The 15,769-nt window shown below is 39.0% G+C and overlaps 1 protein-coding gene across 1 annotated transcript in view; it reads left to right on the top strand.

Moving 5' to 3' along the window:
- LOC123256905 (SV2 related protein) overlaps nucleotides 1-14,849 on the top strand; it is a 108,202-nt gene extending 93,353 nt beyond the window's left edge. The window contains exons 11-15 of the mRNA XM_044685460.1: nucleotides 3,185-3,210; nucleotides 5,307-5,414; nucleotides 6,958-7,069; nucleotides 11,794-11,875; nucleotides 14,667-14,849. Coding sequence (XP_044541395.1) covers nucleotides 3,185-3,210; nucleotides 5,307-5,414; nucleotides 6,958-7,069; nucleotides 11,794-11,875; nucleotides 14,667-14,849 — 511 coding nt within the window. The remainder of the gene's footprint in view (nucleotides 1-3,184; nucleotides 3,211-5,306; nucleotides 5,415-6,957; nucleotides 7,070-11,793; nucleotides 11,876-14,666) is intronic.
- Nucleotides 14,850-15,769: the final 920 nt, after the last annotated feature.

The following is a 15,769-nucleotide window of genomic DNA, read 5'->3' as shown; positions in this document are numbered from 1 at the left end:
AAAGAAAGAAAGAAAGAAAGAAAGAAAGAAAGAAAGAAAGAAAATCACTCCAGACAATATAAAATTTCTGGGAATCTACTTGCCAAGACAAAGTTGGGAATTATATGAACACAACTACAAAACACTTTTCACACAACTAAAACTAGATTTAAACAATTGGAATAACATTAATTGCTCCTGGGTAGGATGAGCTAACATAATAAAAATAATAATCCTACCTAAATTAATTTACTTATTCAGTGCCATACCTATCAAACTACCAAGAAACTTCTTTATAGAATTATCAAAATGTGTTACAAAGTTCATCTCGATGAACAAAAGATCAAGAATATCAAGGGAACTAATGGAAAAAATGTGAAGGATGGAGGTCTAGCATTACCAAATCTCAAATTATGGAATTTGGAATTGGAAAACAGTATGAGAGAAATTAGGTTTAGATCAACATCTTAAACCCTATACCAAGAGAGATTCAGAATGGGAGAATGACTTAAATATAAAGAAGGAAATCATAAACAAATTAGGGGAACATAGAATAGTATACCTGTCAGATCTATGGGAAAGGAAAGAATTTAAGACCAAACAAGAGAAAGAGAATATTATAAAGTGTAAAATGAATAATTTTGGTTATATTAAACTTAGAAGTTTTTGTACAAATAAAAACAATGAAACCAAAATTAGAAGGGAAGAAACAAATTGGGGGGGGGTTTATAACAAAAATCTCTGACAAAGGTCTAATTTCTCAAATTTATAAGGAACTAAGTCAGTTGTACAAGAAATCAATCCATTCCCCAACTGAAAAATGGTCAAGGGACATGAATAGGCAGTTTTCAGATGAAGAAATCAAAACTATCAATAAGCACGTGAAAAATTGTTCTAAATCCCTCCTGATTAGAGAAATGCAAATCAAACAATTCTGAGGTACCACTTCACACCTATCAGATTGGCCAATATTACAGTACAGGAAAATAATAAATGTTGGAGGGGATGCGGCAAAATTGGGACACCAATACATTGCTGGTGGAGGTGTGAATTAATCCAACTATTCTGGAAGGCGATTTGGAATTATGCCCAAAGGGCTTTAAGAGATTGTATGCCCTTTGCTTCTGGGGTTTGTACCCCCAAAGAGATAATAATGAAAAATATTTGTACAAAAACATTCGTAGCTGCAATCTTTGTGGTGGCAAAAAATTGGAAAATGAGGGTGTGTCCCTCGATTGGGGAATGGCTGAACGAATTGTGGTATTTGATGGTGATGGAATATTATTGTGCTGAAAGGAATGATAAACTGGAGGAATTCCATGTGAACTGGAAGAACCTCATTGAACTGATGCAGAGTGAAATGAGCAGAACCAAGAGAACATTATACACAGAAAGTGAAACATTGTGGAACTATCCAATGTAAGGGACTTTACTCCTAGTAGCAATGCAACAAGCCAGGACACTCCTGAAGGACTTTTGTGAAAGAATGCTCTCCATAATGAGAGAAAGAACTATGGGAGTAGAAATGCAAAAGCAAAACATATGATATCACCTGTCACGTGTATATATAGGTATATGAATTGGGGTTTTAGCTTTAAAAGATTGCTCTATATTATAGCAAACTATCCTCCTCTTTGATTCTTTCTGATTTTCCTTTACTTCTCTGAATTAAAAAAAAATCCTCAGTGAAGTGAACAGAACCAGGAGAACAATTTCTATTATCGTATCAATGCTGAGAAATTGAGCAATTCTTTTTTTCTTTAATATTTTTTCAGTTACATGGAAAACTAATTTTAACATTCATTTTGTTAAAATTTGAGTTCCAAATTCTCTCCCTCCTCTCCCCACTTCCTGAGATGGCAAGCAATTTGATGTAGGCTATATGTGAGCAGTCATACAAGACATATTTCCATATTAGTTATGTTGTGAAAGAAAACACAAACAACAAAAAATAAATAAGCACAAGAAAGATGAAGTAAAAGAAAGTTTGCTTTGATCTGTGTTCAGATTTTATCATTTCCTTCTCTGGAGGTGGAGAGCATTTTTCATCATTAGTCCCGGATCATTGTATTGCTAAGAATAGGGAATTGGTCAGTTGGTCATTGCACAATATTGCTGTTTTTGTGTACAATGTTCTTCTGGTTCTGCTCATTTCATTTCATATCAGTTCATGTAATTCCAGATTTTTCTAAAAGTGTCCTGCTGAAATGAGCAATTAAAAAAAATTTTCAACCTTTACTTTCAGTCTTAGAATCAATACCAAGTATGGATTCCCAGTCAGAAGAGCAGAAAGGGTTAGGCAATGCAGGTTAAGTGACTTGTCCAGGGTCACACAGCCAAAAAGTGTTTTTAAAAAAAGTTTTTTTAAAAAAAAAAACCTTTATCTTCTATCTTAGAATGTATACTGTGTATTGGTTCCAAGGCAGAAGAGCAGTAAGGACTAGGCAATGGAGGTTAAGTGACTTGCTCAGGATCACACAACAAGGACTGTCTTTTGCCTTTTTTTTTTTGTATCTCCAGGACTTGGCAGAGTGCCTGGCACATAGTAGGTGCTTAATAAATTCTTATTGACTGACTACTTCTTATCACCTTCCATTAAAGTCTCCCATTAGGAAAAAAAAAAGAAGAACAATAAAGTCTTTGTGACAAATATTCATAGTTGAGGCAGCTAGGTGGCTCAGTGGAGAGAACTCCAGGTCTGGAGATAGGAGGTCCTAGTTCAAATATGGCCTCAGTCACTTTCTAACTGTGTGACCCTGGGCTAGTCACTTAACTCCAATCACTTAGCTCTTACCAATCTTCTGCCTTGGAACTGTGATGTTTTAAAAAAATAAAGAAAGCAGAGGAAAGTTAAGAGAAAAGGGTTGTGAGGGAGCTAAGGAGCTGGTCTGGAGCAAAAGTATTTTTTTTCTTATTAAAGACCCTTTTTTCTCTTGACTTTCCTCTGCTTTATTTTATTTTTTAAACACTATAAAACCTATATTTAGTACAGATTCTAAGACAGAAGGTAAGAGTTTAAAAAAAATCAAAACCAGATATTCATAGTCAAGCTAAACAAATTCCCACAGTGGCTTTATAAAAAATGTTTAAATGACTGCTTTCTGTAATTTAATAAAACCCTGAGGATATAAGCTCTTCTATAAGCTTCCTTGGGACATGTCGACTGCTAAGACAGGGTGATAGAGATGATGTGGACTTTGTCCAGGTCCTGCATGATCTCTATCTCTTCTGGTAGGTCTCTATATTTTGGAAGTTTTGTATTTTGGGGGGGGATAATGAGTATTTGGCCTCTAGGCATTACAGCAGAAAGAGACTAGACTTGGAGTTGTGTGTGACCCTTGTTATGGTAAATAAATAAATAACTCTGTGTATTAACTAACAAAATAACAAAACCAGTGACAAACAACTCCGGCGTGGTTTGGTAAGGAGAGGAATGGGAATGGAGGGAAGAGGGAAACCACCAGGAGAAGCTACTGTAAGGGGAGAAAGGGGGTTTTGGGATCAAATTAAGGAATAACCTCAAGTCAAAATTGACTTTTATGAAAGTTTATTTACAAATATAGGAGAGTGGCAGTAGAGAGATGAGAAGAGAGTGGAATAAGAGATTTGTATTCAAATGTGGGTTTTACTCCGGAAGGGCTCCAGAGGTCCAGCCAAAGCTTAAAAGTCAATTAAAGGGTTTTAGTCACAAGGGCTTCTCCCAATCAAGGGAGCCTCCTGGAAGCTAGTACTTCCTGGGAGGTTAAAGAAGTCAGCCTTCTTCACTCACCACGTGTAGTTCTAAGAGAGAAAGAGATTAAGAGCAGACTCACCAAGGTCTCAGGGTCCCAGGTCCAGAGCTCCTCCATGTCCCATTCACCAAACAGAAGCCCTTCTCTAGCTGAAGACCTCTGACTCCCTCAACTCTCTCTTTTTAAAGGGGTCACTTATGCATCACTTCCTGTGCCTCCCTCCTAGTTTGCGTGTCCAATCACAACAGATGCTTCTCATAGTACTGCCCAGGGGGCAGTCAGTCGATTCTGATTCATCACCCTCTCTAGCACACGTGGGTTATGGACCTCCCAAAATTGGAGGTGTTCTCACCTTTGGTGATTAAATCTAAAGATGGGCAGTGTAGACTTAATCTAATTATCACATCACTAGGGTTATCTCAGTGGGTTCTTGTTGTCAAGATGCCAGGTTTGTCTGGGAAAGGAAAGAACAAGGAAGATCTGTATAAATAAAAGGGTTTTAATAACAAACTAGGATAAGGAGTGAAGGGAAGTAGGAAAAATTGCCACTTATGTCTAAAGGTAACTATCAGGGAATGAAGGGATGGTGATGACTACTCTGTACACTAAATCTACCAGCAGATTGCCTATGGCAAAGCTGGCTTGTCAGGGGTAAGGGTATCTCACAAAGCTGTCCTTGACTGGGCTCTAGATGTCACGGGTCCCAGAAAACTCTGGTTGCACAGCAAGATATAATCCAAGTGGGAAGTCAGGGAGATCGGATTATCTGTGTGTCCAACAGCACAGATAAAAATCCTGTCTCAACCTGCAACTTCACAGTTCTTGATTGAAGATCTTGTATTAAGGTTCAAGGAACAACTCCAAAGTATTGAGATCCTAAACACCACACTGGCTCACCCAGATAGCAGCTTACAAAGCCAGCAACTACCAACAACTGCCAACTCCATGAAGTCACTGTGTGCAAGTTCCCTTCTGTGGCAGGATTCCAAGTTTGGAATTCCAAGCTCTTGCCAGCTTTCCAGCTAAATCTGCTGTCTGCTAACTAAATCTCTAATCTATATTTTCTCTATAACACCCTAGACAAGTCACTTCCCTCTGTTTGCCTCAGTTTCCTCATCTTTCAAATGAGCTAGAGAATGAAATGGCAAACCACTCCAGTGTCTCACTTAACCTTGTTTGCCTCAGTTTCCTCATCTGTCAAGTGAACAGGAGAAGGAAATGACAAACCACTCCAGTGTCTTGAACAAGAGAACTCCAAATAAGGTTACAGAGAGTCAGACATGCCTGAACAGCAACAACGAAAATGGGGAAAATAATGACACCCATATCTCAGGGTTTTGTTGTGATGATCAAATGAGATATTTGTAAATGGCTTTGCAAGTTTTTAAGTATGTTAAATGTTATTATAATCCTAGTTATTGCCATTATTATACTTATAATTACATATTGTAGAGTTATTACAATTATTAGAGTTATAATCACTAGAAACATTGTTGATTGTTATTGAATTGGAAACAAGAGAGTAGGAAGTCATGAAGATTGCAGCTGGAGCATTTAAGTGTTCCTTTCCTCCTCTGCCTCGTCCCCCCGCCCCAGTGTCCAGCAGAAGGAAAGCCGTGAAGGCCAAGTGTAGCTTGGCTTGTGAATACCTGACTGAAGAGGATTACATGGACTTGCTCTTGACCACCTTATCAGAGTTTCCAGGTAAGTGGTCATTCTGTCTACAGAGAGGGGGACCCAGCCAGAGACTGAGGGCCACTGCCCAGCTGGCTGGTACCTATGCTGCTCCCACCTCTGGATTAGACAGGAGTTCATTTGCCTTGTACTTAGATGTGTTGATGCTAAGGGAAGTGTTTGGATATTGCAGACCGTATCAGAATCTTGATTGAGGTTTGATCTGTGATGGAGGCAGAGGAACATAGATGTAGCAAGAAAGGAGAACTCGAGACTTTGTTCACCAAGTCTCAGCTGCAGTTTACTGTTTTTCTTTAAATCCTTACCTTCTGTCTTAGAATCAATGCTGTGTATTTCTAAAGCAGAAAAATGGGAAGGGCTGGGCAATGGGGGTTAAATTACTTGCCCAGGGTCACCAAGCTAGGAAGTGTCTGAGGCCAGATTGGAACCCAGGAGCTCCTGATTCCTGCGGCTATAGCCTCTTCACTGGTGATTCATCCATAAGAAATGGGGTAAGGGGGCAGCTGGGTGGCTCAGTGGATTGAGAACCAGACTTAGAGATGGGAGGTATTGACTCCAAGACAGAAGTTAAGGGTTTAAAAAAAAAAGAATTGGCATGAGAAATACTGAAAAGAGTTCATGAGAGACATAACTAATTAACTAAGCAACAATCTAGTAAAACTACTCTTCTCAATATTACTTTTGGCTCTTAAAGAAATAGTGGTCATATCTCTAGTCTCTGAGAGAAGCTTTTGACACAAGGATTACATGGGAGTTCAGGGCTCTGTCAAATGACACAAGTCCATCATGTATAAGTGGTTGCCACTCAGGAGGGTGAAGGGCAATCCCCTTGTGGGAGCAGATGAAGAGAGGCCCCAAAGCAGAAGGTGGTTTGGGTTATCATGCTATTGGCAGAGAATTAACATCTGAGAGACTTTGATGAGTGGGAAAACCAGGTGGAGGAGTAGTGTCTGGTCCAGCAGTCAGTATTAGATCAGGAGGAAAAGTGCCAAGAGTGTGAGGAAGAAGACTCTTTATGTGACTCAACTTGTATCCTCAAAGACTAGAGTCTCTTCATGATTGGGGGGATGTAGACTCTGAACTCTAGTTCAAACATTAATAATATGGAAATGGGTCTTGATCAATGACACATGTAAAACCCAATGGAATTGCTTGTTGGCTACAGGAGAGGGGTGGGAGGAGGGGAGGAAAAAACATGAATTGTAACCATGGAAAAATAGTCTAAATTAATTATATTAAATAATTAATTAAAAAACAAAAACTATAGTCTTTTTATAGTAACTACCCAGCAGGCACTGTTCTGACTGATGTGGTGCCCATTGGGAACCTTCCATAGGTCCTCCCAACTTCGCTTCCCCAAAAAGGCTAGGGAATTGTCCATGTAAGGGATCTCAGATGGATACTATAGATTTGATATCCATGAAATGGTGCTTTTGATGACCCCAGCTGCAGGCAACAGAGGGGCTGGGGAGAACCACTAGATAGCTTCCCTGATTAGCCCCCAAGTGCCTTCCCTGGCCTTTGCCATCTAACACTATTCCTCTCTCAATAGGCATCCTTGTGACTGTGTGGATCATCGATCGTCTAGGTCGAAAGAAAACGATGGCCCTCTCCTTTTTCGTCTTCTCTTTTTGTAGTCTCCTGCTGCTCATCTGCGTTGGAAGGTAGGATCAAGAATAGAGGACGGGCCATGGGGCCAAGCAACCCCTCTCCTGGCCACCTGCTTGCTCCCAAGATATTGCCCCCTTTATCCTCCTGAGTTTTTGCTTAAGCATTTGTACAGGATGGGACTCTGGCTAGTGGCAAGTGTGGTGTAGTGGATAAACTGTTGAACTGTGAGTTGGGAGAGCCTTATATTCCTGTCTTGCCTCTGAAAGTTACTAGCCTTGGGACCATGGCTAGGCAAGCTTATGAGGTTCTCTGAGCCTCAATTTCTCCATCTGTCAAATGGAAGCAATAATACCCATAGAATTTAACTCATGATGTTATAGTGAGGCTTAAACAAGAATTTTGGAAACCTAAACACAGAGGTATTAATAAATACCTTTTAATTTCTAAATTAGTAAATAAATTAATATATTTTAATAATAAAAATAATAAAATAATGGCAGGCATTATTATTATTACTATGTCTAAAGCCAATGAGAAAGTTAAAGACCTCATTCAGTTGATCAATCAGCATTTCTTCAGCCCTAACTTCGTGCCAGACCCTGGGCTAAGTGCTATGCATACAAAGAAAGGCAAAAGACAGTTCCTGCTATAAGAATAAAATTGAGTGAATACTCCTGATATTTTAATTAAAGGATTTAATAATAACAAAAAATGAGAGGAAAAGGGATTCCTTTAGCCAAGTGAGCAGGGCACAGAGCCAGAGACCCACATCTGCCACACTTTAACCAAAGCAAAGCCTAAAAAAGAACCCCGCAGGGTGGGTCTCAATCAAATTTATCTCCCAAATCTCTGTATGTCAAATGAGGACATGCTTAAAAGGATGCTGAGAATGTAGCTCAGGTGTGGCAAATTTTCCACCTGCACATTCCCCCTGTGATCCTTTGGGAGACCAGTCTCCCCAATGGATTATTTTAACATAATATAAGATACAAGCAATATTTACATAGGGAAAATACAACAACTTGGGGATAAGGAAACAAAAGGGAATCAAGAACAAAACCAATTAGGGGGCAGTCCCCTTTGGTACAACAAAGTATATATAAACAAATGTATTCAAACCACCAAAGTTCAATTCTGCACATTCAGTTTGCTCAGGAACTCCTGGAGCAGTGTGCAGTTTCTGCAGGCATTTCCATGGCATCTTCCACAAGGAATTCAGTCTCTGGATTCCAGGAGGCAGTAAATTTCTTACCTTTAGAAATGTTTTTTCTCAAAAGGAAAGTAAAGCTTTTCATTACAAAATAAAAATACATTCCCCCCTGAGGAGAATATTAACAAATTCCCCTCCTGAGGAGGATACAGGGATACACGTAGGATTAACATAGAGATACATGGTCAAGTCATAAGGCATATGAATCAATTATCAAAAACATAAAAAAATTCAAAGAAATTTTAAAAATAAAAATAAAATTAACCTCTGAGTGAAATATAGAACATAAAAAACCATGAAAAAAATTGTAAGAAAAAATTCACAAATCACAACAGGTTCTTGTAGCGATCCATGTCCATAAGCCTGCAACGACAATTACTCGCTAACCCAGTTTAGCAGTCTGGACTACAGTAAGTTGTCACATTATGAAAGAGAATAGAAAAAGAGACTAGATCTTGAAACAAATGGGAAATAGCATTCCCTAGTTTGACAATTTTCTTTGCTTTCTGGGATAATGGAGCCAGAACAATCAATGTTATGTACTTGATAGAGAGTGTGGTACAAGGAAGTCCTGCGTTTAACATATGTTAAATAGCTGCAACTTCGAGTCTCAAACATGATCAAGTTCTCGTGCTCTTTGTGCAGAATGTCATAAATTCCCATAGGATTGGTTTGGTCTCTTTTATCTTTGTGCTTCTTTCGCACTTCGCAGGTTAACTTCTATACTCCTTTGTGGTCAGTTTTTTCCTTGATTTAGACATATTCATTAAGCAAAAGTCTCATAATATTTAAGTAACTAGTGGCAAGTTACCATGGTCCAAAGCTTTTGGGGTACACGTTAATATGCTACGCAAATGGGCATCTTAGCTTATTCTATTGCTAAAATCAAAAGAGTTAAAAATATTTTCAATACTGGTGACATACTTCAAATGCAAAAATTAGAGGAAAAAGATCTCAAATCTGGCCTCAGACACTTCCTAGTTGTGTGACCCTGGGCAAGTCACTTAACCCCCATTGCCTAGCCCTGTAACAAATAAAATTAATATAAAGGGATATATATATATGTATATATATACATAAAGATATTAGGGTTTTAAAAATTAAAAAAATTATTAAAAAATCAAATATTGTGTCATACATGTAGGAAGAAAAACAAAAAAATATTTTAAAATGTATATATTTCATAATCACAGAGGTAAAATATAGAGGCTACTTGCCCAAAAATAAATTCATTTCCTCTTTAACTTGCCATGATCCACAATGTGAGTACAAATGAGGTAGATGAAACAATGGAGTTATAAAATCGATAATATATTCTAGGAAATAAAAAAAATCATAAAAGGCACACAATGTTATAAAAGGCACATCAGGTCAATATAGGTCACTAATACAGATATTGAGATTTTTGTTTTTGTTTTTGTTTTTTGAGATAGTATATGTGTTGTCCTAGAAGGGCAATTTGTTCAAGTATAAGGCTCAATCAAATATAATGAAACAAAATAGTACAGATCTAGCAATAGGAAGTCTTAGTCAAATACAATCAATAGTTAAATACAATCAGTATTATTCATCATCAACAGAAGATACTCATTTTACATGGCTACAATGAGTCCATCTCCCCAATTTTAATGGCTGTTGGTGTAGTCAGTAGGACTTGAAATGGTCCATCATAAGCAGGTTGAGTCAACCTAGTACATTTGAAATTCTTTATGTAGACACTATCACCTGGTTTAAATCATAAAGCTTGAAGTCTATGGGGCCTGCCTGAACAGCAGCTCCAGAGTCATGGAGTTCTCACGATTTAGTTTGTAATTGTCTTATACATGTGGCAATGGTTGTATCCCCTCCTAACAATGAAGTATAGGTAGGGGTAAATGGTTGTGCCTGGATAGGTGGATATCCAAATAGCATCTCAAATGGTGATATGTGTAAATCACTTCTGGGTCTGCTTCTGAGATAATGTAGCTCAGGTGTGGCAAATTTTCCACCTGCTCATTGCCCTTTAGGAGCTCCCAATCTAATAAGAGAGACAACATGTAAACATGTTAGATACATACAAGATACTTACAGGGTCCATTGGAAATTATTTAAAGGGAAATCTCACGAACCTTCAAAATAGTTCAATTTGGGCAGCTAGGTAGCACAATGGATAGAGCACCAGACCTGGAGTCAGGAGGATCTGTATTCAAATCTGTCATCAGACACTTCCTAGTTGTGGGACCTTAGTGGGAGAGTCACTTAACCCAATTGCCTGGCCCTTACTATTCTTATGCCTTAGAATCTATGAGAAAAAAATAGTTCAAACACCACTTCCTACAGGAAGACTTTCCTGCTACACATCCTAGCAGCTACCCCCACCCCCCGAAAAGATAATTGTGTTTATTTTCTATGTCCCTATTTTCTCTCCCTTTGGAATGTGGGCAGGGGCCATGTCATTCTTTGTCTTTATATGCCCGACCCCTAGTACTGTACCTAGCACATAGTAGGTACTTAAATGTTTCTTCTCCTCTTCCTCTTCTCCATCATCTTCTTCATCATCATCATTTTCTCTTCCTCCTCCTCCTCCTCCTCTTTACTTTCTGTCTTAGAATCAATGCCATGTATTGGTTCCAAGGTAGAAGAGCAGGAAGGACTATGCAATGAGGAGGAAGTAACTTGCCCAGGTGAAGTAACAGCTGAGCAATGTCAGAGGCCACATTTGAACCCAGGACCTCCCATCTCTAAGTCTGGCTCTATCCACTGAGCCATCTAGCTGCCCCCTTAAATGCTTCTTTACTAATGGATGACACTTGCAGATACTTCTTTCTGTGCATGGCTTTCATGCACAGATTATGCCCATTTCTGGTTCTATGTAATTCCTGCCCTTGTCCTCTGCGAGGCCTCTAACTGTCTACCTCCCACCCATGCCTGCTCAGCCCCTGCCTAGTCATGCTCCTGCATCCTCTGTGAAGCTGAGGATGGTGGGAAGCTGCTACTAATTTAATATAACTAACATTATTTACAAAGTGCTTTCAAATTTGCAAGGTGCTTCACGTGCATTATCTCCTTTGAGCCTTGGTCCCACAGGTATTACTATCTCCATTTTACAGATGAGGAAACTGAGGTTCTTAGGATTATGTGACTTACTTAGGGTCATTCAGCTCATAAGTATCAGGGATAGGATCTGAACCCTGTTCTTCCTAACTCCATGTCCTCCAGGGAAGGGACCCTAGAGATCACAAGTCAAACCCTCCTGGTTTCTACATAAACCTCAGAGATGTTAGGTGACTCATCTCAGGACTCAGACCTAATAAGTGTAAGAGGCAGAACTCAAACCCTGGGCTTCTAGCGTTCAGGCTCAAGATTCTGCCCATCCTCTTGACTTGGAGTTCCTCTACCCGCTCTGCCCAAGGCTTCCCCTCTCCCAGCCCTGTTCTTTGTGGATCCATGAGACTAACCAGATTCTGCCTTGGGTGGTGGGAGCTGGACCTGGGCATGCACAAAGGTCACCGCCAATGGTCAGGGTGGGGACAAACGTCGGGGCGCCCCGGCTCTGCTGACCAGCCATCTCCCTCCTCTCCTCTCCAGAAGTGCCCTCACCGTCCTTCTCTTCATCTCAAGGGCTTTCATTTCCGGAGGGTTTCAGGCCGCCTACGTTTACACTCCAGAGGTAGGAGCGTCTGCTGGGGAAGGGGTGGCTGCGGGGAGCCTGATGGGGCAGCATGATAGTGCGGGGTACACACACACACCTCGATACAGACACATGTTTACACACGAGAGCAACACTGGAGTGGAGATGCCACACGAGGATGTCTGTCACCTAACAAGAGAGTAACACACACACATGTGGATACACATTACAAAGACATCCATAACATATGATAACATAGGTAATAGACACCCATTGCAATCACATACATACAATATACCAACAATACAGCAACTGTGTATATATATATACACACACAATATAGTAATGTGTACAACATAGTCATGTAATAATATATATGCAGTGCAATCACATGCATACAACATAACACTGCAAAATGCATGTATATATAATATGATAACACACAATCATGCTAACATGCATACATGTGGATATACATGCTGTATGCACATACATGTACAAATTAACACTGTTGTGACATATACACACCAATATAGCATACAACAATATTGTGGCATGTATAACACAAAAACATATACAACATTGTAATGCATGTGTACAGATAGACAATAATTAATAAAATATAACAATATTGTAACATATATACTCAATGGAGTGACATATATATATATATACATCATAATATTATAACATATAGACATATATACACAATATAATAACATATATACATAATATAATAACATATAATATAATGATATTGTAATTGGTGTCAATATACACACTACAATATGAATACAATAATGTCACATATATAACAGCATGACACATGTAATATAACAATACAATAACATATTCAATGTGGCATAACATGTACATAATACAATAACATAATACAATGATACAATATCTACACACCACAACATATAAACAATAATGTTACATATAAAACAGTATGGCACATGTAATTTAACAATATTATAACATGGGTACACATATACATGTAACACAATAACCTATAGGATATGTACACAATACAATAACACATAATGATATGATATATACACTACAATATATATACACCACATATATAATGGTATGACATATAATATAGCAATATTATAACACAGGTGTACATATACATGTAACACAATAACATATAGGAGATGACATAACATATATACACAATATAATAACATATAATATAATGATATGCATATACACACTACAACATATATACAATAATGTCACATATATTAAAGTATGACAAATGTAATATAACAATATTATAACATGTGCGTGCATGTGCATGCAACACAATATGACATAATATATACACAATACAATAGCATATAATATAATGATACAATATATACACACTACAACATATATATATATATATAATATATTGTGAAGATAGGATTAACTCTCCCCTTGCCTATTTTTGGCTGATCAAATCAAGAACTTAAAGTTCTCATACTTACCATTAAGTACAAAAGTTCACAAGTCACTCAGTAGAGTAAGCTCACACCTCCAAAGGCCACTGCCCACCTGCCTTGGGTAGTTCTAGGCAAATTGAAAGGCTGCCATTAGTTTCTGTGAAGAGGAGGAGAGACAGGAAGTGATGTGGAAAAAGGAGTTTAAAAAGAGACCAACATGGCCTGGGAGAGGATTCCTTTCCTGGCGTTTGGAGGAGACTTTTTCCCTGGATCCTGCGGCTTGCTGGGTAAATGGCTGAGATTCCTGCCTTGGCTTTGGAGGAGGTTGCGTTGGTGGAACTCTGGCTGAAGACACCACCAGGACCTCTGGCTGAGGATTACTGGGAAATCCACGTGGAGTTGGGAGTTGGCTGGACCTCACCAGAGAAGGGCTGGTGGGCTTGTTAAGGCTCCAACTCTTTTCTACATTTTCCACTTTCACTCTTTCCACCTCTTTGTAAATAAAAGCTGCTAAAAGTCATTTTGACTTAAGCTATAATATTTTAAAATTGGCGACCACAATATTACTTTAGAACTCTCTTATTTAGTATAAAACCTAAATTTAAACCTTACAATATATACAAGAATGTCACATATATAAAAATATGACATATAACAACATTATAACTTCCATGTACATATACACACAACACAGCATACATAATATGACTTTGAAATATATATAATACAATAATATAGACGATAGAATAGCATTGTAACATATATGTACATTACAACATACATGTGATATAGTAATATGGCATACATATAAAACACAATAGCACATATAATAACACTGTATCACATGCATATACATATATAGATAATACAACAAGATATACTAACATTGTAGCATATGTACTCAATGTAATAACATATTTAGAATATAGCAGTATTGTGGCATACCTATATGTAGATATACAATGTAATAACATGCATGTGTATAATATAACATGATTGTTGCATGTATACACCACCAAAACATATCTACATACTACATTAGAACAATATTGTAGCATATGTACAGAACACAGTAACACACATACATTCTGTAACACGGTAACTCAATTTCAGTGCAATTGGCTTCCTTTGTAGTTGTGTGTATTTTATTTTCTCCACGCTTACTTATTTTTATATATATGTTAATATGTTTATATAATACATACTTATTTTATATATTATATAATATAATTATAATATATAATATAATATATAATAATGTATTCCTATATATTATTAATAGTGCGCTTACCAGGAGGGCCCCCGGCTTTGCCAGACTTCCCGCAGGGTCCTCGATGCCAGAAGAGTTCAGAACTCTGGGCGAGAGCTTAACGTTTGGCTCTTCTCTCTCCCAGGTCTACCCCACAGCTACCCGTGCCCTGGGACTGGGCACCTGCAGCGGCATGGCAAGAGTGGGTGCCCTCATCACGCCGTTTATTGCTCAGGTGGGTGACTTCAGGAGAAGGAAGGAGGGTGGAAGACGAGGCAGCCATGGCAGGGCCTTATGCCTAAGAGATGCTGGGGGAAGGTCTCCGTAATGGTGTTTCCCATGCCCAGGGCAGGCATCCTAAAATGCACCCTTGAATAAACTTTAAAACAAAACAGGGGCAGCTGGGTAGCTCAGTGGATAGAGAGCCAGGTCCAGAGACGGGAGGTCCTGGGTTCCAATCTGGCCCCAGACACTTCCCAACTGTGAGATCCTGGGCAAGTCACTTGACCCCCCATTGCCTAGCCCTTACTGCTCTTCTGCCTTGGAACCAATACACAGTATTAATTCCAAGATGGAAGGTGAGGGTTTAAAAAACAAAAACAAAATAAACTCTCCCTTCTGCCTTAGTATGAATTCTAAGACAGAAGGGTGGTAAAGACTTAGATAATTAGGGTGAAGGGACTTGTCCAGGGTCATTTGAGGCCAGATTTGAACCCAGGTCCTCCCTACTCCAGGCCTGGTGCTCTGTGCACTGTGCCCCCCACCCACTCCTCAAATCAACTTTTAAAGACAGATTCTGAAGTCCAAGAGATGAAATGATGGGGTGGGAGTCATAATGGCTGAAAGGGTAGAGCTCCATCTCCTCGTCCCACACCCTGTGCCCTTTCCTTCCTGTGCTTCCTCTCCAATAGGTCTGGGAAGGGGCTTTGAGCCCCCTCCTCCAGAGCACGGCCAGACCTCTCTCTCTCTCTCTCTCTCTCTCTCTCTCCTCCCTCTCTCTCTCTCTCTCATCTCTCTCCTCTCTCTCCTCTCTCTCTCTTTCTCTCTCTCTTTCTCTCTCTCTCCTCTCTCTCTCTTTCTGTCTCTCTCTCTTTCTCTCCTCTCTCTTCTTTCTCTTCTCTCTCTCTTTTCTCTCTCTCTCTCCTCTCTCTCTCTTTCTGCCTCTCTCTCTCCTCTCTCTCTCTTCTCTCTCTCTCCTCTCTCTTTCTCTCTCTCTCTCTCTCTCTCTCTCTCTCTCTCTCTCTCTCT

The sequence above is a fragment of the Gracilinanus agilis genome, chromosome 1, assembly GCF_016433145.1.
Source record: "Gracilinanus agilis isolate LMUSP501 chromosome 1, AgileGrace, whole genome shotgun sequence".
Classification (NCBI taxonomy): Eukaryota; Metazoa; Chordata; class Mammalia; order Didelphimorphia; family Didelphidae; genus Gracilinanus; species Gracilinanus agilis.
This window is presented reverse-complemented; position numbering and strand designations above follow the sequence as displayed.